Below are 20,947 nucleotides of genomic sequence, written 5' to 3'. Positions count from 1 at the left end.
CGAATAACGGTAGTGGAGCATCTGTATACGAGCTCCAAAGCTCTTCAGATGCACTTCGCTTATTCACGTAATGCGTTTGTGTTTGTGTTCGTGCGTGCGTGTCGTACGTGCCCTGCATTGCAATCCACTGATTTTACGCCTCACCTAGTAGGTAATCCCACCTTCGTGCATACATATGTCCTCTAGATTTCATTGGCTGGGCAAACATTTGTCTTTTAGACTTTAAAGCTATCTAAAATTCGTTTCGAGCATTTTATTAAAATCGATTAAATTAAGCTCTCTTTTCCTTAAAAAGAATCAAATCCATCTCCATTTATGCATAGACAAATACAAAAATCATCAGGCAATCCCCTAACCCATCGACTATTTGCAATATGAGGGCCAACAAAAATATGCAAACAACTGAGTTTACGGCTCATTTGTAGGCATTAGGCATTGTGTTAGGTTCTGTGCGTGTGTGTGTGCGGATCATACATATAAATCAAGTATACGCCAGATAGGCAAACATTGTCACATCAGCATCAGCCGCCTCCAAAAATACTCGAAGCTTAGGGCCCAAACTAATAAATCAATATGCGACACACACAGATATCGCCGAAGACCGGAGACCGAACTCATTCGGGCAGCTCAATCAGCTTATTTTCTAATATCCGTTTACAAATTATCTTCAAAAACTGTCAGCAACAACAAAGAGAAAGACAGACGACGCGACGCTACGGGGGAGCTGACAAAGGAATACCAGGAAAATACAACCACAGAAAATACGAAATAGCATTCAAATACGAAAACGAACACGAACTTTATCCAAAATGGGAATAAGTGGGGCAGAGATACATGGGCACAAATAAGTAGAAGAAGAAAAAAGGCCAAGCCGGATCCGGATCCGGGTCCAGGACATAAAGGCGTTGGGATCAACTGCTGGGGAATTAACATAATCATTACTATAATGTAATGATGGGCCATTGCGCAGCCAGTCAGCCCAGGCAGCCCCTCCCCTCGCTCAGTTGTCCACTTTCCAGCAGTAGCAGTAGTCCTTTTTTTCGCCCTTTTTCCCCTTTTGCAATCAATAAGTTGTCAGAAACAATCAAATAAATACAAACTGATATGTCAATATTAACTGACAGTCACATGAAGCTTCCCAGACTCGGACCCGAGAACGCAGACAGAAGCCAATATTCCCGAACCCTGAAACCTCACACACACATTACGGCCAACTGGGGCGGCCACCAAAAAAGTCGGAAAATTGAAGATGAAATAGAAATGTTTGCCATTTCTATCCCTTTGAGGTTACGAGTATAAAATACTGTAGAAAACGGTTGATGAAGATCGATAACAGAGGGACTTAGACTTTAGAATTCCTGATCTAATGCCTTTGATCCCTTATAAGATTTCTTCAGAGAAGTTAGGTTACCAAATAAATCACCAACTGATCATACCCCTTCATCTATGTCTGTTGTAACAAGAAAGTTTCCTTTGACGTCAGCCTTCCGTGACAGCGGGACCCAGGCGGAAAGGTTTGAGTCACAGCCACAGTACCGGCGTGAAAGTGGGGACAATTCTGAGATTATGCGTAAAGTTCTACATGCGTTCTGGCTTCATTCCTTCCATTCGGCTACCGCCGTGGTGCTCCATCCACAATTCTGCTTAGGTATGTGCGTAATTGGGTGGCTGTCCATTTCCAGGGGCGACCTTTGAGGGAGGCATATAGGATTTCAGGCAGCGTCGACAGCTTAGCGTACCCTTTTCATGGCTTTATGTCTTTGTAAAACGACAAGGCCTCTTCCCTGCACCCTCTCCCTCTGCCTTTGCCACTGCCACTGCCTTTGCCCCTGCCCCTGCCCCATCCCTTCCCAATCCCAATCTCCGTCAACGACAGCAAGAAAATAATTTTCTGCTACTTTTCCCTGAGCTCGGCATCAATACAAAGAAACCCGTAACCAAAACATGCTTCCTAGTTTATCCCTCTGCTCATGCGTGTGTGTTTGTGTGTGTGCGAGTGCGGTTCTTGGGGTTCCTGGGGTTCCTTCTCCATCTCAGACTATAGAACAGAGTCCATAGACATATGCGCAATCAAAGCACGAATTTATTGTTTGTTATCGAAAGGCCACGGCCAACGAAACCCCAGGCGGCTGCCCACTATCTGGAACCTTGAAACAGAGATAGAGCTAAAGCGGGTCTCAGTCCTTCTACAATCTGCGCACTTTCCATTGTCGATAAATATCAGCGACTGACGGTACACACGTTTTATTGAATTGAGTTTTATAAATGGCGCCATTTGGTTTAAGTGCCGCCCCCCAGTTGATTGTTAAGCTGACAAATTAATAACATAAATTTTTAACGCCTTTTGCTGACTCTATCACACTCTCCGTCTGGTTTTTGCACACTCTCTTCTCCCTTTTTTTCGTTCTGCCCCATTTCGTAGGGGAACATCTGGCATCGATATTGACTTGCGGCGCGTGGACATCGACCAATGCCCGCAACGCCACACGCCCGGCACCAAGCGGCCCCTAAACATCTTTGCCGGCACCGACAAGTGCAAGCAGCGGACCACAATGGTGAGAAACAGACCAGACGCCATCAGATACTCCAATGTCAGCACAAAATGTTCATTCCTCCATCTTTCCATCTTTCCTTCTCCATGCGCCTTCAGTGTGAAGCTATCATGGGACTGGGCTTTCGTCGCGGCTCCTACAAATGCCTCTGCCGCAAGGGATTCTACTTCCCCGACGTGGTTTCGCTCCACAAGTTCTTCAATGGCAGCCTGCTGGAGGAGGAATACGAGAAGCTGATGCTGGTAAGTGCTGACTCAAGTACTGAGCAAGAATCCTACACTCATTAAATATGTATTAGGGCAAGAACTCCACGTACAACAGTAACAGCGAGTACGAGTGTCTGCCCTGCGCCGAGGGCTGTGATTCCTGCGAGGATTCGTCGCCCTGCATTGCCGCCCTCAACTGGCCGATGCGCACCAGCATCTTGGCACTGGCCTGCATTGTCATTGGCCTCCTGCCGCCTGCGGCCTGGTTTACGTTTCGGTATCAGCAAGTCAAGGTGAGTTAAGGATTCCATTCTCTACTATAGCTTGATCAATAATGGCAGTACGTGAAATACAGATTATATTAGAATTAGAACTACTTCCAAAGATACATATATGCAGCATCGCAGTTTTGATGCTGTTGATGGAATCTAAAGCTTTGAAAAATCTTGTACATCCTTGATGGGGAATGTAAAGTCATTATAATAGCATTATCCTGCCGCCGCGTCGTAGAATTTGTGGCAGAGATTTTTGTGTAAATTGCTCTCTGTCAAATTCCTCTGATCCCGGACGAGGCCAACCAAAGCTGCTGTCATCATTGAGCCGCAAAGCGGCTTAGAATTTTTATATTCTAGTTATTTTGAACGTGCGGCCAGGGACTGGTCCTACATTCCAATGACAGCCGGCAACAAGCCAACAGGACAACGGATATTGTCGCGCATAAGCGGAACTGCAAACATCCACACAACTGTCGCCCGACTTCCGTCCGTCCTTCCTCGGCGGAAGGCAACGCCATGTACAGTTCACTCGAGTGTCACTAGGACACTCATTAAGCCAGTGAAAAGGCTCAGCCATCGTCCAATTGTCTCCGGCATATAGTTTTAAACCACTTTCAACTTTCTCCAGCCATTCTGCAGAATGGTGAAACTGGTGGAACAATGTTCGGGAAAGTGAGTTATTCTGCGCCCCCATGCTGCTGTCAGACATTTGTGTGGCCCCAGGCCACCAGCCCAGCAGCACACACCAGCCCTCAGTGAATCCCAGGCCAACTAAACTGTTTTCATTCGTAATGCGATTCTGTCGCATTTGTGTCTATGTGCTCGCTGCCTCTCTCTCTCCCTCTCTCCATCTCTCTTCAGCTGTTTCTGTGTGTCCATGTATGTGTGTGCGTCTGAGTGCGCAAGTGTGTGTGTCCAAACTAATTAAATGGCGCTAAACATGCAGCCCGACATCCTGCCAAGTGTGTGGACAACTCCACTCCGCCCTGTACACGGCACTACATTTCCTTGTCCTTGCCGTAGTGAGATCCTTGTCCTTTGTTCTCCTCGGGGCTCCTTCTCCGGCTGCTTTTCATGTGAAATTGTGCGGCTAAAGCGATTTCAATTTAAATTTCAAAAGTTTTTCCACACACAAACACACAGCTACACAAAAGTTATTCCCTCGAAAGACTAATTGAAAACATTTTGTTTTGCAGGTTGTACGAGCCGCCAGTCCCGCTCTGCTGCGGGTAATTGCATTGGGAGCCTTCTTCATTTATTGCACGGTAAGCACTTTTGATAGCTGCACTGCATTTCTGGGGATATTTTGTTGAATTTACTTAAATATGGGCAGTCAAGCATAAGTTTAGGAAATATTCAATCACTTTTAAGCCCTATGGAGGCCTTGGCCAAACGCATAAATATCTGTTGCACATTATAATGGATCCAGCAAGCATGCTGGCTGCTGGCTGCTGATTGCTGGACGTGATTTTCCGACGGGAAACATTCAAAATTCGAAACCATAAATCGCCTTGCATCCAAAATACATATATTCAGCCTGTACAAAGAAAGATGAGATGGAAAAACGTTTGGCAGTGAATGACCGACAGCCAGAACAGCAGAGGCACCCCTTGAACCAAATTCACATCAATTCTGAACAATTTAATTTGATTGATTTATGGAAAGTGTCGAAAGCTAATGGAATACTGGCCAAATAAACAACTTTAAACGAGAGTTCATCGAAAACCCGCACGCCGACATCGGACCGACATGCATGAAGCTGAGGATTTATTTATCTTTTGCTGATTTATTCAGACGCCATGAGTTGACATACACACACAGGACACACGGCACACAACACAAAAAAAATGTGTCCTAGAGAAGAGGATATCTATTTTTGGACATTTTTCGTTGGGCTCTGAGTCGTTGTGTGTGGATGGATGTGTTTATAATTTTCACTTGTTCTTAAAAGGAACGTGTAAATCAAAATGGAATCCTAATCTCCACCACACAATGTATCACCATTGAAAACTTTATAACTTTAAAGAGAATTTTCAGCTCGTATAAATACATAAAATTGTCATTTGCTTGTGGGTTTTGTTTTGCCGATTCTCGAACATATCGTTATACACGGGCTATCGTTGTCTATGAATTGCAGAACATTGTGATGTATCCGAATCCGAATCTTTATACATGCACCGCTCGCATTTGGCTAAGAGAGATTGGTTTCTCCCTCACCTATGGCGCTCTGATGCTGAAGACCTGGAGGTGAGTAATGATGGGGATGTTGATGCAGATGATGCAATGTGATAACTTACCTTACATTTTTTTCAATTTGTCACAAAGGATATCGGTGATTTTTCGTGTACGCTCTGCCAAGGCGGTCAAAATCACAGATGCCGCTTTGCTGAAGCGCCTGGGAATCATTTGCGGGGCCATCGGCACCTGCCTGCTGGTGAGGACACTCGTATCGCCGCCAGATGTGGTTGTGGGACGCACAGCTGATGACCTGAAGGCGTTCCTATGCAAGACCGACTGGTGGGACTACACATTCACATCGAGTAAGTCCATGCCTCCATTCATCACAGGAGAGTAATTTGATATGTTTGGACTTGAGGGAGTGCTGATTGGCATTAGCAGCCAATAGCCATATGAAAGCAGCTCAATTCGTTTTCAGCAAAAATGAAAAGGCATAGCTCCCATGCAGCGATATTCCGCATAACAATGTGCACGTTGCTTATATGCACTGTATGCTGCAACCAAGGGCGTACCCAAGGGGGCTCCACTTCAACACTTTTTTGTTGAAAGACGTTCATTTGAAAAATATGCTAGCATTAGAGTCTTAAAAAATGTGGTTTCTGAATAGTTGTTGCATTGGAAAAACTAGGCGAAAAAGGAAAAAGCAGAAATTCTAATTTTAGCTCTGCCAGAAAGTATTGTTTGTTACTATCCCTACATGACATTACATTGCCGTTACAATCATTTTGCAATACAAAAATATGGTTACGTGCTCGGAGTATATGCAGAAGGTTTTAGATACAAATTTAAGAACAAAATTCAGCTCCCTCCTTGGAATAATTCATTCTACGCCCTTGGCTGCAAAATATGAATTGAAAAAGCGAAGCAAAAAAAAAACGTTGCCCTGCCAACGGACAACAGTGTATGGATACCGAGTGGCATCACTCCCTTAAAGGGAATTCCTTTTCATCCACGTCCCCACAGCTGTGCATTGTGGGTGGTCAGCGACTGGCGTTATATGAATATGCAATTTTTTTGTTGCCCTGTAGAAGGCATGTGTTATAGGAGCCTACGCGTCCTGGAGGAATAGCTGCGCAGCGCTATCTTGACTGTGTCTTCGCTTAATTAAAAAAGTTTAGGGGCCAACTTGAAGCACTTTCCTCCTCTGTATCTTTTGCGAGGGCATATGGACAGAGAGAACAGAATCTGAACTCTCGCATAGATATAGACAACAATTATCGTTGATTCTCGCTCTGCTGCGTCAGTCACGCACTTTGACGGCACAGAGATGCTAAATAACTTAATTTTCTGTTGCTGCATGCTGCATAGAGGGGCACGTAGCGAGTATTACATTTTTAATTGCATGCAGCGTGGAGCATGCAGCATTCTGTATCACCTCATCTGCATTCCCTTGTTGAAAGAGTTTATTGCATAAAAAGTGTATGCTTTTTTTATGACTTTCTTTTGCTTTCATTTCACTCGCAAGAATACGCGAGATGAGAGCCAGATAAAAAGGGAGCTTCACTCCCAAAGATCCCACATTATGTTGCCATTCCGCGGTACTGCTTCCCATGCTTTTAGCTAAAAAGGAACAGAAAAAAAAAAGATAATGATAACGTAATTGCTCTTCGCTCTTACTAATTAATGTTCAAAAACTGAGCTGCGAGGCCATTGAAATGCACAAAGGAACTAATCCATGGCTTCTTCTTGCTTTTTCCCTTTCTGCAGTGGAGGTGCTGTTCCTGGCCTGGGGCGTGCGACTGTGCATCATGGTGCGGAAGGCTCCGTCCGAGTTCAACGAGAGCCGCTTCATATCGATGGCCATCTACAATGAGTTCCTGCTAACCTGCTTCCTCAACGTGTCCATGTAAGTGCGGTGAATCGCAAGAGAAACGTACACGTACGGTTTGGCTAGACAAATTTTTATCATTTCCGATTACTATCTTTCTCTCTCCCTCTCTCTCTCTCTCTCTCTCTATGGCAGGTTGTTCCTGCAGTCGCCGGCCAATCCGGATCTCCTGTACATCATTTTCTTTTGCCACACCCAACTGACGGTGACGCTGCTGCTGGCCCTCATCTTTGGCAGCAAGGTGAGTGTGTGTCCCATCAGTCCCAACAGTCCCATCCCTCTCCCCTTCCCACCGTTTGTTTCTATTCCTGACTCTGGATCCTTGTGTTTTATCCTTTGCTTTGGCAGGTGTACATTGTGCTGCGTAGCGGCAAGTCGCATCAAGAGAACATCGGCCTGGGCACCAAGGCATCCGGAGCCAAATTCAATTTTCGTCCTCAAGTCCGGACCTTTGCCAACCCGAGCTCGGTGACCACCTCAACGGTCCCAGTGGGCGGCACCACGTCAGCAGGTGAGACCTGAGTCCGGCGATAACAAACCAATTGCCTCATTTGTCCTAATGGGCAGACTATATCGACATTTATGACAAACGACAGTGTCCATTTGACAAATGATCAGCGCAGACAGTTTGTCTGAAAAACGAACAGTAGAATGGCGAATGGCCTTTTCTCTTTGGGTCCGCCTTGGCCTTATTTATGTCATATTAATTGGAAAATTAAAAAATGAGCGAAACAGGCGGCGGCTTCACTTTCCTTCTTATCTCTCCTGTCTAGACACGAGTCAAGGAATTCGTTGGAAGGGATGCGAGATGCGAGATCCGACTACATGCCCAAGCCATATCTAGTGACAGCTTTGGGTACTGATTTATGTTCTGCAGCTCGTGCAAAACAGTCTTACCATCCAATCCTCTCTGGTCCTCTCCTCTGCGGTTAGCCTAAGGAATGGTGTGCTTGTGTGTGCGTTTGTGCGCGTGTTTTCAAGGAAGGAAATAGCTACGAAGCGCAAACTTCCGCCAAGCTGCCGCCGACGCCATATTTGTTTACCGCTTGGCTGGCTTTGATGTATAAACAACTATGTGTACCATTTGAGGCGTGGGGCAGTCAAGTGAGCCATCATCCACAACGAGGATGCTGGTGCTAGTGCCGGGGGATGCAGGTGCAGGTGGGTGGTTGTTGCCCAATTAAGTTTGGTAAGCTTTGTTCTCTCCTAACAAGCCATCAACGCTTTCGATGGTTAGTGCAAATATGCACTAATGTGCTAAAGAGCAGTCGTAGATCACTTTGATTCCATGGTGACCATTAGTGAATCGGCTTTTCTATTCACTTTATTCAATATAAACTTCTGGCTGGAATCTAGTTGACTAACAATCGATCAAAGTTTCAGTGAAATGAAAATCAATTTGATTCCCAAGTACCTTTCCATAAGCGTTTCCATGCGTTACCCTCTGGATAAGCAGTACACAGTATGAATATATGAGATTTGTCTTTGGTTTCGTTTCATTAAATATCATAATGGACGTCCTACTGGGATTCAATTCAAAATTCTTCAACAAAAATATACATATAGTAACTTTAACAGCACGAAAGATATGCTGCTTAGACCTGAGGAAACAGTTCTACTAGATCTTCGGTTCGTCCTATCTATTCTCAGAGCTTACAGGCTGATGGTCCCCTCAGGGACCCTCTAGTCCCCGCATTATTATCGCAAAAGTCTTATATTGGGTTTCATGGCGAACCTTTTTCATTAGCAACGTTCCCAGAATTTTATTGCGAAAAAGCGACGCTTTATGTTTTAATGCTTTATGACCGTTCGGCCTCTGTTTCTCTCTCTGTCTCTATCTCTCTATGGGAGCTCAGCTTTTATTTAATTTTTTATTACTCGTATTTCTATTTTAACACAAAACGTAGGGCATTTTTGTGGCTGCGTAAATTGTGCGTTAAATTTACATTTTTCGTGCCTTCATTTTCCTACTTTAGAGGCGTGGTTGTTACTTTTTTTTGGTGCTAGTCGAGTTTTTTAAGCGGCTCTCAATTTGCATATTTAAATTGAACAATCACAAAGTGGCAAACACTCACCCACACACATACACATACATGCAGCTGTGGCGAATTTTAAATATTTTGAGGCGGAAAAAAAGGAGGAGGATTTTGTTGTGTTGCATACTAAGAGACAGGGCACACATAATAAATTCAATTTTGGCCACTGTCGACTGACTGCTCCACTCGCTTAATTTCGCAGCCATAAATCTAAATTCAGCGGCAAACAAAGCAGACAAAAAAACAAACTTGATGCTTTTAACATACACTCTCCCGAACTGCGGGCAGTTCCACTTTCCCAGGAAGAGTGTTTCCCTTTGGACAAAGGGAACAAAGGGAAACTTGTACTCTGTCCGCAGCGAGAGAAGGAGAGTAGACTTGTTTATTTGTTATCCTTCTTAGTATTTTTAGTATTTGAAAGTTCGGCCTTGTTCCGGGAGTGGACCACGCTTAAATCATACTGACAGGCTTTCTGTTGAATTGAACGGCCATTCATCATTCCGCCAACAGGCGGGGTTTATTAGGGTGGGAAATGGAATCAAGCCCAAGTCGCGGCCACAACAGGCTCCTCCAACTTTCGTTTCCGTTTCCACAGAAGCTACATACATTACGCATTTAAATTTACGGTCTCGCATCGGATCGGTTTTGGGTCGGGGACGTGAAACTTTTGACATGGACGTGGAACTTTTTAGTGCAAAAGCAGCTTGCAGAGTCGAAGGCAGGTTTGCAGAGGAAGGGACCTTGAAAGTGGGGCAACAGGGCGAGGGACTGTTTGCTTTGCCGCTGTTCGCTTTTGTTTTCCACTGTCGTAATCGCATCCCATCTCTGTATATAAACATATTTTCCATCACTCTCAAACAGAAAACAAATTGTCCGACCAGGAGGCACTGGAGGAGATCCGCCAGCTGAGCATGCAACTGCAGCGGATACAGGAGATGGCCCCGCCCAAGGGGGTGGCCGTTATGACGATATCGAGTCTGCTCGATGGACTGAAGACCTCCGGTGGCATGATGGCCGTGGCAGCCGGTCATGCCGCAGCGCGTCAAAGTGCCCTGCCTCTGTTGGCACTGAATGCGGAGATGCAGAAATACAATCAGCAGAACATCAATGCGAATGGCCGGGGTAGTGCCAGTGCCCGAACCAGCATACCCACAATGGTCCTAGAGACGCCACCCTCGTCCACGCCACCCTCGACGGCGTACGAGGAGCGGGCCATCAACACCGAGCTCAGTGGCGACGACTTCCGGGAGCAGCTGCTCCGTCGCACCGCCGACGGTCACATCATCTGCAGCCGCTGCCTGGACGCGTCCAAGGAGCACTACTACTGCTGTCCGCCGCGCAGTGCCTGCGACCACATGGGCTCGCCGCAGCAGGAGGGCAGCATTAGCTTTGCCAACATTAAGCTGGACTGCATGTGTTCGCAGTCGGAGGACCTCGACCAGGATCACATCATCCGACAGCGGCGTCCGGCCGTGCGCTCGGCAGCCACCAACACGCCACCCCCCAGCTGTAAGCGAGGTCCCCGCAACCTGCTCGAGGCCGACGTCTGCATTACGTATCAAATTTGTGATAACTGTAGAAGTAAATATAAGCTTAGTGGCCGCCGGCGCAGCGGCAGCTGCACCCAGGCCCAGACCCACAGCGTCCAGCCGAGCGCCGCCACGGTCCAGAGCCAGGTCCAGTCGCGCAGCAGCGAGCTGCTTCTCGATCGCAGTGTGGCCATGGCCCCGGCCAAGGCAGCGCATTCCACAGACGACATTGTCCTCTACACCAGCTCAACGAAAGAGGAGGAGGAGGATGAGCAGGTGTTGCCCCAGTTGGCGCCTGATCCTGCCCCGGCGCCCTCGCTGGGCAATGTGTCCAATACTTCGAACAACTCCACCAGCCAGACGGACAGGACAAGTGGCAGTGGTGGAACAACGCGTCCCAAGCGGCCGGATAAGTTGGTTTTGGATCTGAACGATCGTTCTAAATACACCAAAGAGGTTTCTGTATAAAGATTTACGAAAATTAATGGAGAGAGTTCGAAGCGGTTCATCAGTATTTTCCCAATGGTTCTGCAGGAGTTTCAAACTCTTAAAGACCATAAAACCCATTTTGGAAAGAGTTTCAAGAGATTTGTGGTTGGACCGCTTTGGTATTCCTGTTGGCATTTGAAAATAGTTTCTGTTTACGCAAATTAAATAACAAAAGACTTTAATAAATCATATTACCATAGCCACTTAGATATCGTTACGATTGAGCTACATAGAGATAAGCCATGGCCAGGGCCTTAAACACCTGACTTTAGTGAAAGTGAAGGGACAGTGCAGGTGGGTGTGATAGTGTCGGGGGCTTGCATTGCTGGGCAAAGTGATTTGCAGCTTTAATGAGCCCCTAAATGCTGTGAATATATTTTGCCCAAGGCAAGCCCATGAAAGGCAAACAAACCGATAAGCCACATCAGCAGAACACCCACATAGACACAATTTTGCTGAAAGTCATGTATTTTAGCTGGTCATTTAATTGAATTTACATCATACGCATGTGGATAATTGCAACTAAATTGCTTAATAATTAAAAACGGCATCGAATCAGTTCCAATAGTTGTTCGAATTGAGACGACAGTGGAATGCATTTCCTGTTTAATAAATTAACTTATATTTAAGTGCCGATCTATATAAAATACTCTAAACAACGCCCCAACGCAGTTGATAATATTCTCTCTCTGTAAAATAGCTGATAAAAGTCGATGAAAACTGTTTAAAACACATATCTCTGCCAAAATCGAAAATGTATGAAAAAAGAAATAAATATGGAAAATGAAATGAAATTTAGATGTAATTGAAGTTAAAATTGATTATTAATTAGTTCGTGTACAATTAGCTGCATATTATAAATATTCCCAAATATATTGAATGTCAGCAATTGTTCAGACCTCAACACACAAACACACACATATATATATATATATATATATAAAACTAATGAAAACAATTGTAAAATATGTAAAATTTGCAAACTTGTTCTTGTTTAAACAGAACATAACTATTGTGTTGTACTGTACTGTACTGTACTGTACTGTATCGTAGTTAAACATTGCTGTTATCAAGTGGAAAATACATTAAATGTATGGCTTAAATGTTGTTTAAAGCAATTCAATAAATGGCGAATCATATGGATGCACGGATGCCTTTTCCTCTCCCCAACTCCTAGCTGTATCGTCGAACAACTTAATTAAGCATACGCAGCGTGGTACAACTTTAACAACCTTTCAGTGCCTTATCGGAGGAGCATGCACTTTGGGTGCGTACTACATATAGTAAGTATCTGGCCCAGCCCATCTATCCCTGTTTTGGGCGTGGCAGCAGAGAAGAGCCAGGCGATGAGAAGTGTTGGCGCCTTTCATTCGCTTTATGAGCACATTATGGCTTTTATCTTTATGGACATGCCTGTGTGTGACCCTTTTCGCCATTTATGTCTGCTATTCCGGAAATGCCTTTTCAACTCTCTCCCACTCTCGCACACGCACTCTGATACCCTCAGACACTCATACAATGTAACTGTTTTGAAGGAGACGTTAATTTAAATGTTTTACGGCCGTCGGTTCCGCCTCATCGGATGTTGTTTTGTTTTTTGCTTTTTTCTTTCTGTTCGCTCCAGTGTTGTTTTCCCTTTCTGTTTGTGCTTCAAATTAAAATTTTCCAACCAGGATGACAGTATTTCCTTAGGATGGATCCCCCAACCCAACTCCCTATGCTCACCGAGTGTTATCAGCCCCATAAAGGACTTCCAGGATGTGTGCGTGTCTGCGTATTGAATTTTAAGCACTCGCCCTGGATAAAGTGGGGAATTCATTTAAAGCGTCACGTTCCCGAGTTTTCTTTAAATTGAATTTCCATCATCATTCCATGCTCCAGCAAATATGCGTGAACAAATATGTTTGCTATAGATATCCAGTTATGTATTTCTTACTTCTCCCTTTTTATACCCGATACTCAAAATGAGTATTGGATGAGTATATTAGATTTGTGGTAAAAGTGGATGTGTGTAACGTCCAGAAGGAATCGTTTCCGACCCCATAAAGTATATATATTCTTGATCAGCATCAATAACCGAGTCGATTGAGCCCTGTCTGTCTGTCCGTCCCCTTCAGCGCTTAGTGCTCAAAGACTATAAGAGCTAGAGCAACGTTGTTTTGGATCCAGACAAAAATATTTCAAAACTTCGCCCCGCCCACTTCCGCCCCACAAAGGACGAAAATCTGTGGCATCCACATTTTTAAAGATACGATAAAACCAAAAACGCAGAATCGTAGAGGATGACTATATGTTCTAGAGTGTAAAATCTCAACCAGATCGTATAATTATTATAGCCAGAATCAAGAAAACAATTTCATTCTCTCTCGCTCTGTTTCATGTACGAAAATCTGGGGCATCCACAAATCTCAGAGACTATTAAGGCTAGAGTAACCAAATTTGGTATCCGCACTTCTGTTAGATCTCACTATAAAACGTATATCTCAGAATTTCGCCCCACCCCCTTCCGCCCCCACAAAGGACGAAAATCTGTTGCATCCACAATATTGCAGATTCGAGAAAACTAAAAACGCAGAATCATAGATAATGACCATATCTATCCGATTGCTGAATCTGGATCAGATCAGATCATTTTTATAGCCAATAGGAACAAATCAATTTGCACTGGCTACGCAGCGCCCGACGTCACGCTCAGACTGATTTTCTGTCTCTCTCGCACGCACTCTTTGTCGTGTCGTTTAATATTAGCGGCGTCTGCCGGAGGAGAGCCATACTGACTTAGTATCGGGTATAACCGTAGAGTTGCGGTGTCCGCAGCAACTCACAACGTTCCCCCTCGTTGGGCTTATTTACTCGCACAAACAAAAACTTCTTCTTCTGCGCAGTTCAAGCACGTGACGACATTAATTAAACTTTCAACATATGCGCCTGCCGCATGCCACAGCAACCCAGGACAATCGGCAGAGCCGTTGAAGGACAGACTTTCAGGGGAAAAGGGAGAAAGCGGCGGGTATATGAAAATCCGCTGAAATAAGCGTAATCGGGGCATTTTCCACTGTTAACGACTGTCGCTGTAAACAGAATTTTACTTTTAATTTCTTTTTGCATTGCCATTGAAAAACGAAATATGGGCATTAATTGGTTCAATTGGAGTCCCCGTTCTTCGTTTTTCAACTGAACCCTACTCCCGCTTTTTTTGGCCCCATTAAAACCAAACGTTTTCATGATAATTGAAATCGGTTTCGCCCCCACCACGAGGCAGCACTACAGAGCAAAGGGTGTGGTGTAACACAAGAGGCTTAAAAAATTATCTGGAGCGATAAGCGGCAGTAGCTTTCCCAATTTAAATGGAATTGTATGCAACTGTATAACTATAGACTGTTCATATGCTAAGTACGTGCAGTGGATTAAAGTTTAGTCTATGAAAAGCACTCAGTAATAACCAGAAATATGACTTTAATCATTGAAATATTTGTATAAATTTAAACAGGATTTCTCCAAAAGGGGAACGATTTGGTTTCTTCTCTAATAGATCGCCTTGGGACCTGCCAATAATGTGGATAACTTTCAGAAAACTGCAAGTTTAATGACCTCAGGCCAGTGTTTGCGGTGCTTGTTGCTTGAGAGACTTTTAGGAACATTTAATTAAACGCCTGTTGCAGAAATACAAAGCCAAAAACTTACGCTCCCCAAAACTGGGTCATAAATTTCAAAGCGAAATGAGTGAAAGAGCTACGATACAGGGCTATGTATAGTAAGTGGAAGGTGCTCTACTCTACGTTATATGCCAGACGGAAGAGCGGAGGTCGTTCTCTAAACAACGAAAATGGCACTTAACAGAAAAACCAAATTACGTTTTTCGTCGGCTCGCAATTGCAAAATCTTGAACGGTGGCTGGAACAAATTTATTTCCATGTCGATGCTGTTGCTGGTCTTTGATGGCTGACTGGTTGGGCTTGGTTTGGTTTGGAACCTACCGCCTGAATGTGGCATTTCGAGCATTTTTTCCATCACTTAATTACGGCAATAAATGCCAATGGCAATTTCTTTGGCATTAAATAACGACTACATGTTAACGACTTGCCAAGCCTGAAAAGAACAAAAAGCGATGAGCAATAATAAAAAGCAACGAAAGGCAAGGAGGCAGACATATGGGGACTGGGAGTGGGCTGGAAGTGTCCTGTGATAGGGTAACATTCCGTTGGCAAGGACACCGCTTGTTGGCTCACGTGCTGCTGGGCGTGGAGCCAATTAAAATTAAAGGAGCCCCGCACCCGGGCCTGTCTCCGTCTGTGTCCGGACCTGTGTGTGCGCGCGTGCCAGGGGGTACTAGAACAATAAAATTAAATTGCTCAACACCTTATTAACAGCAGATGGCTCAGTGCCCAAAATAATGACTAACAGCAAATGAACGCCAAATTCACATACGACTTATTTCCTTATACGATTACTGCATTGCTTCTTCTGCTGTCACGCAGGGTGCGACAAATCGCTCCATAAGTACAAAGATAAATACAGAGAAATAGCTCGTTTTTCCAAACTTTTTTGTGGGCTACTTTAAAAAATTCCCTCAGAGCCCTGATTAAAGTGCAGGTTACTTCAAGCTGTTTATTTTTGAATTTAAATTGCTGATTTTAATTGCTTTCATTGGTCCTTGAGTCACCTCGAGGGCCAAGGGCTTCTCAAATATTTAGGGCCAAAGATAGCCTTATCTGCTGCTGTCTCGTTAACACATACATTATTCAACAAAATATGTATGCTTTGCATATTGTTCAAAAATGTTGCACAACTATTCCAAGGCTATTTTCCTTGGATGTATGGATGTCAGATCACACAATGCTGGCAAAATATTTGTATTGCATTGTCAACATGCTGAAACTCCTGAACTCCGGCCCTGTCAACCATTCCATGGAAATGGTCTTCTTACGGACACCAAATGTGATGCCCAAGACAAGATATCATGGACGAATCAGTACCGAAGTTCATTGAGTGTATAGGTAAAATCCTCTCCCACCAGGATCTAACACAATTGCATTTATGTTCACACGTGAATTGCATTAGGAAGCTCCGGCACATAAACAAAATCTGCCTCAAGTGCAAAGATCCCAGTCCCCCTACGTGACAGGAGCAGGAATTGAAAAAGACAGACATTGAGGTGCTGTTGGCGACTGAGTGAGAGGGGGTGCGGAAATATATTTGCATTAGAGATGAGCGCGTGATCTCTTAAACATAGGATGTAGAAACCATTGTGTTTGGTACGAGTATTATTCCGAATTTTACGGCCATTCTATTTTAATGATATTCCAATACAAGAAAATTAAGCAAAAGTTCAACATATATGTACACATATATACATATATACAACCTATCGCTGAAATACAAATACTTTGAGTTCACGCACTTTTTCAGCCCAACTAACATGCAGCACTCCAGGCTCCAGGCGAAATTCAGACATTGCTTGGAAGTGGGAATGGCAAAGACGATGGCATGTCACATCCAAGCTTCAGTTTCAGTTCCAGCTTAGCCCCAGAGTCGAGGGCGAGTGCGGGTGGGAGTGCGAATGCGAATGCGAATGCGTTTTCTTACGTTTACGTTTAAATTTGAACGTGGTTGATGTGTCAGTTCCAAGAAGCAATTGTGCAAATGTGCCGGTTGGCATTTTTGGGATGAGATGTGCGATAAGCGCCAAATGCTGGCTCCTAGAATGGCTTCAGTCGTGTGAGGATGCTGAAGGAACATGTGAATGGAAAGGAAAATGCGCTCACACTACTCGTAGTTACAGACACAGAAACATATGTATATTCCCACTATACTATATATGTGAGTGGGTGTTTGTCGGCAGCTGCAGATTGAGATAACAAAGGAAACTAGCCCGAGAGGCTGGTACAAAAAGTTGACAGATACAATTGTTGTTTGGATATTTGGTCTGTTATGCCCCATCAGGCTGAATCGAGCCTGGAGCAGAAGTATAGCTCGCTCAATGACTTATTGGCTATAAAGGATAAGTGTGTGTTTGGATGATAAGTACTTTAGCTCCGGCTTGTTTTTCGTTTGCAAGGAATATACTCGTAAATGTTACTGGCTGTTTGCTGGCTGCAACCTGCTTCCATATCTTCAGATCAGACATTAAATCTTCCTACAATCAAATGTAAAAAGCACTTTAAAGGTTTCTAAATTCCATATATGTTCATCCACTCAAATAGTTTCGCTTTGATTACGTTCCATTCTTATTCGCACAATGACAAACCACATCATATTTAGCCCGCAAACGTATGCGGCCAGATGCAGTCATTAAATGAAGTCACCTCAAATGCGTATACTTAATTTTGTGCATTGCAGAGCTTTTATGTCCTGAATAAATATAAACACGAAGGGCCATCATTGAGGGCCGACGCTTCACATACCCTTGCTGATGGATTGTTCCTACGCCAGCTGTGATACGATTTATCCCAATTGAAATCCGCTTGAATGATATTGTATACTTTTACGACCTTGGGCTATCAGAAACGCATTCTATGTACATACATATACGCGAATCCAATATACCCAAACAAACCAGTGGATGTTGCAACAAATTGTGACGCAGTGGGTCACAGCACAAATCCCCAGTGTGTGTGTATGTTACTGGTACCTTGACAACATCCGCACTAACAAACACACCCGGATCCCCCCCATCCGTAATCTGCCCGTCCGCCTCTCGGAAATAAAATATGTACTAGAAAAATATGCATGAATGTGTAGGGAGCTACTGCTGTTTTATGTTGCGCCGCATTTAACAATAAAAACGTGAAATGTTTGCAATAAAAAGCGCAAAAGCGGTTCTAAGCGGCCAGAACAAACAAACAGGCTAACACATACACACACCCAGAGGCTCTCTCGAGTAGTGCATATGCGTGTGTGCGCTCTGGTGCTTATACGTAATTGCTGCATTTAGGCCCCTCTTGAGGAGGGAAAAGTGGAGTGGCATAGAGATAGAGGAAAATTCATTTGGCGGTAAATATTCCACTCAATGGCAATTACGGATAGCATGCCGAGTAGTAATCGGATAAAGCAAAATGAAAATCAAGTGATTCAAGCCGTGATCGGTGACAATGAAACACATTTACGGCATTAATTGCCCCAACGACGATGAGAAGCAGCAAGTGAGCAATTCATATTAGATGTGCCACCACACACTCTGGGTAGAGAGTTTATGCGGCAGAGCTGGCAGAGTACTTCAATATGTCCATCGGAGAAAAGGCAGACTTCACAGTGCCTGTATCGTACAAAGATCCTAATTGGTGGGCCCACAAAGGAACCTCAACACTCTTGCTGCTGCTCAACGAGCCCTGAAATTAATTGAGACTGCCATCATAAACATGCCAAACGAGAAAATTTTAATTAATTCCCCAAATGTTCGGCAAGACCGCAAACCTCATTTGTATACTGCTTACGAATGGTTCAAATGGTCATGTATCTTGTGTGATTCGTGACAGCAAGGCGATGGCCTGTAAGACACTTAATCAACGAGGGATTACCAGGCAACCAATGCAATTGGAGATATGCCAGGGGGAATTCGGGAAAATTAGCAAAGAGCAGGAGCTGAAGATAAACTCGAAACTGGCATAAGTTATGCTTGACTATTCGTCTGGATCTGATCTTGTAAGTTTCTTGCAACTAATTGCTTTGAAAGCTGCACGGATGCCACTTGACACAGTACTTCGCGCTCCAACTCTTCCTGCCCCCAGCAAGCGTTGCAAGCATTGCAAGCGTCGCTAAATTAAATAGCTGACAAAGTGAACAGCAGCAGGAGCCCGCGGCCTGGACCCGCCCCTCTAGCTTCAACACAGAGAGCATGGCAAAAGACACAACGAGTTTTCTTTTATAATTTGTCGCCAATTGCAGCAGCAAGAGAATCAGTAGTAGTAGCAGTGGCAATGCCAGTGCCAGTGCCAGTCGCAACATTTCCGCCCCAGACAAGGACGTGGAAAGTGCCAACTGGCAACTGTGAAAAGTTGAGAGCGCAAGGAGAAAGTTTGCCATAAATCAGAATATTTTAAAAGTGTTTGCTCTGACAGAAAAAGGGAACAGAGAGAATGAAAGTGAGCTGCGGCAGTCATAAGCCAAGATTATGGCCAAGAACTACCAACCATGTCGAAGGAAAAACAGGAAAATGAAGTGTGAAAAAACTGCTCCTCGGGCAACGAACTGGTTAGACTCTCAACGAGTCTGGGAAATAGGAATGGGAATAGGGAGTAAAAAACTTTTTTAAATCTAATCAAACAATCATTGAACAATTGTCTGTCCTGCAGATTCATCTTATATTTGTCTAATATTCCCATTACGGTTAATGGACAAGAACAAACTGAACGACGGCACGGATGTACCATTTACTGGAAGTTCTCCTGACAGCTCCTGGTGTCCTCCGGCTGGGCGCATCATTATGCTCATCAACGCTGTCGCTTTCCTTCGACTGACTACACCGAATGCAAGCATTTGGTGCCGTCATCCATGCTGAATGATTATTTCGCTGACCAAGGCACTCGCAATGCCAATGGCACTCGCACTAACTCTGGCAACTATCCATACTTTATCCATAATTTCAATTCCTATGCAAATTTAACTTCTGTTAATCCCAGAACCCCGAGGTCCGTTAGAGTCTGTAGATGCTAATGGATTTGCATTTGCAGACGATCTGCAGAATCGACATGGCTCTACATTTTTCGATACCAAAGCAGGCGTCATCATCGACAGCAAATACAAACAAATAAATAGACAAAGCATACAAACGAGCTACAAAAGTTTGATTGACATTTCAATTAAATTATTGCCAAAGTTTCTGTCGCTGTCGTCTTTATTGGCGTCCCAGCGTGATGTTCCGAGTGCAGAAAACTTTGCTCGCCGAGTTCGAGGAGATCTACGAGCCAGTGCTGGTCGAGAACCCCTTCACCCTGGTGGATAGCCGTGGCATAGGACTGCGCCAGTACCATGTGGCGCTTACCTCCAGCCGCATTATATTTGGGTGTGACAACTTCTACAAGCACGGACAGGCCGGCAGCGTGTCCAGCAGCTATGGCAATGGCCTCGATCCGGAGATCGAGTGCTTCGAACTGGTCAGCCTCATCCCGCTGAAGTTGATTCGCTTCAATTTCTACCGCTACCTTGATCGCTGCCTTATGATGATCAGTGTCAACAAACATCTACAGCTGATACCACCGCTGTCGAAGGAGAGGCCGATGATCTTGGAGTTCGGCGGATACATCTTCAAGTCGTACTTCTGGCGCACCTGGCGAGAGAGGGTATCCACCATTCGGGTGATGCAGCCTCTCTACAGCCAGATCACTGGCCACTCCCCCTTTTCCAGCACGGACGTCGTGGTAGACGACGAGGAGACCGTTGCTCTGATCCATAAGGCGCCCAGGACCCCATCAATCATGAGCAGGTGCCAGGCCGGGTCCTGAGCTCCTGTCTGGACCAAAGTCGTAAGAAGCTTTTGCAAAGCCTCACATCATTCCTTCATTCACTTCCTAAACTTTTTGTGCCTCAAATTTATGTTTGTCCCGTTAACGATTTATTTATTTAGTTTAAATAGTAAAACTTTACTCAAACACCTGTTAGTTGGCAAAACAAAACAGCTACAGATTTGTATCCTACTAGAGCTTTTACACCATTCGTAGCAGGCTCGGTATCAAATAGTCCATGCCCCGGCGGCTGAGTGATTGTCCTTCCCATTTCTGTTGGCTAATGCAATCAGGGTCGGAGCAAGAAATCGGAGCCACAACTGGCAACCAAAGCTCTGGTTTCGTCGGCTTGTC

The 20,947-nt window shown here is 44.6% G+C and overlaps 2 protein-coding genes across 2 annotated transcripts in view; both read left to right on the top strand.

Moving 5' to 3' along the window:
• The window catches only part of LOC108160758, a 47,513-nt gene extending 35,217 nt beyond the window's left edge, over window positions 1–12,296 (top strand). Inside the window, exons 5-14 of the mRNA XM_017294958.2 lie at window positions 2,423–2,555; window positions 2,651–2,794; window positions 2,851–3,051; window positions 4,230–4,298; window positions 5,171–5,280; window positions 5,359–5,573; window positions 6,979–7,117; window positions 7,235–7,340; window positions 7,448–7,610; window positions 9,997–12,296. Coding sequence (XP_017150447.1) covers window positions 2,423–2,555; window positions 2,651–2,794; window positions 2,851–3,051; window positions 4,230–4,298; window positions 5,171–5,280; window positions 5,359–5,573; window positions 6,979–7,117; window positions 7,235–7,340; window positions 7,448–7,610; window positions 9,997–11,132 — 2,416 coding nt within the window. The 3' untranslated portion in view covers window positions 11,133–12,296. The remainder of the gene's footprint in view (window positions 1–2,422; window positions 2,556–2,650; window positions 2,795–2,850; window positions 3,052–4,229; window positions 4,299–5,170; window positions 5,281–5,358; window positions 5,574–6,978; window positions 7,118–7,234; window positions 7,341–7,447; window positions 7,611–9,996) is intronic.
• Window positions 12,297–19,911: 7,615 nt separating this feature from the next.
• On the top strand, window positions 19,912–20,750 carry LOC108158327. Its single transcript, XM_017290568.2, has one exon. The coding sequence runs from the start codon at window positions 20,006–20,008 to the stop codon at window positions 20,591–20,593; it is 588 nt and encodes a 195-aa protein (XP_017146057.1). The 5' UTR covers window positions 19,912–20,005; the 3' UTR covers window positions 20,594–20,750.
• The last annotated feature ends 197 nt before the right edge of the window (window positions 20,751–20,947 follow it).

This window comes from Drosophila miranda, chromosome 3 (assembly GCF_003369915.1).
Source record: "Drosophila miranda strain MSH22 chromosome 3, D.miranda_PacBio2.1, whole genome shotgun sequence".
Classification (NCBI taxonomy): Eukaryota; Metazoa; Arthropoda; class Insecta; order Diptera; family Drosophilidae; genus Drosophila; species Drosophila miranda.
Note: the sequence above shows the minus strand (reverse complement) of the source record. Positions and strands in the feature narration are given on the sequence as shown.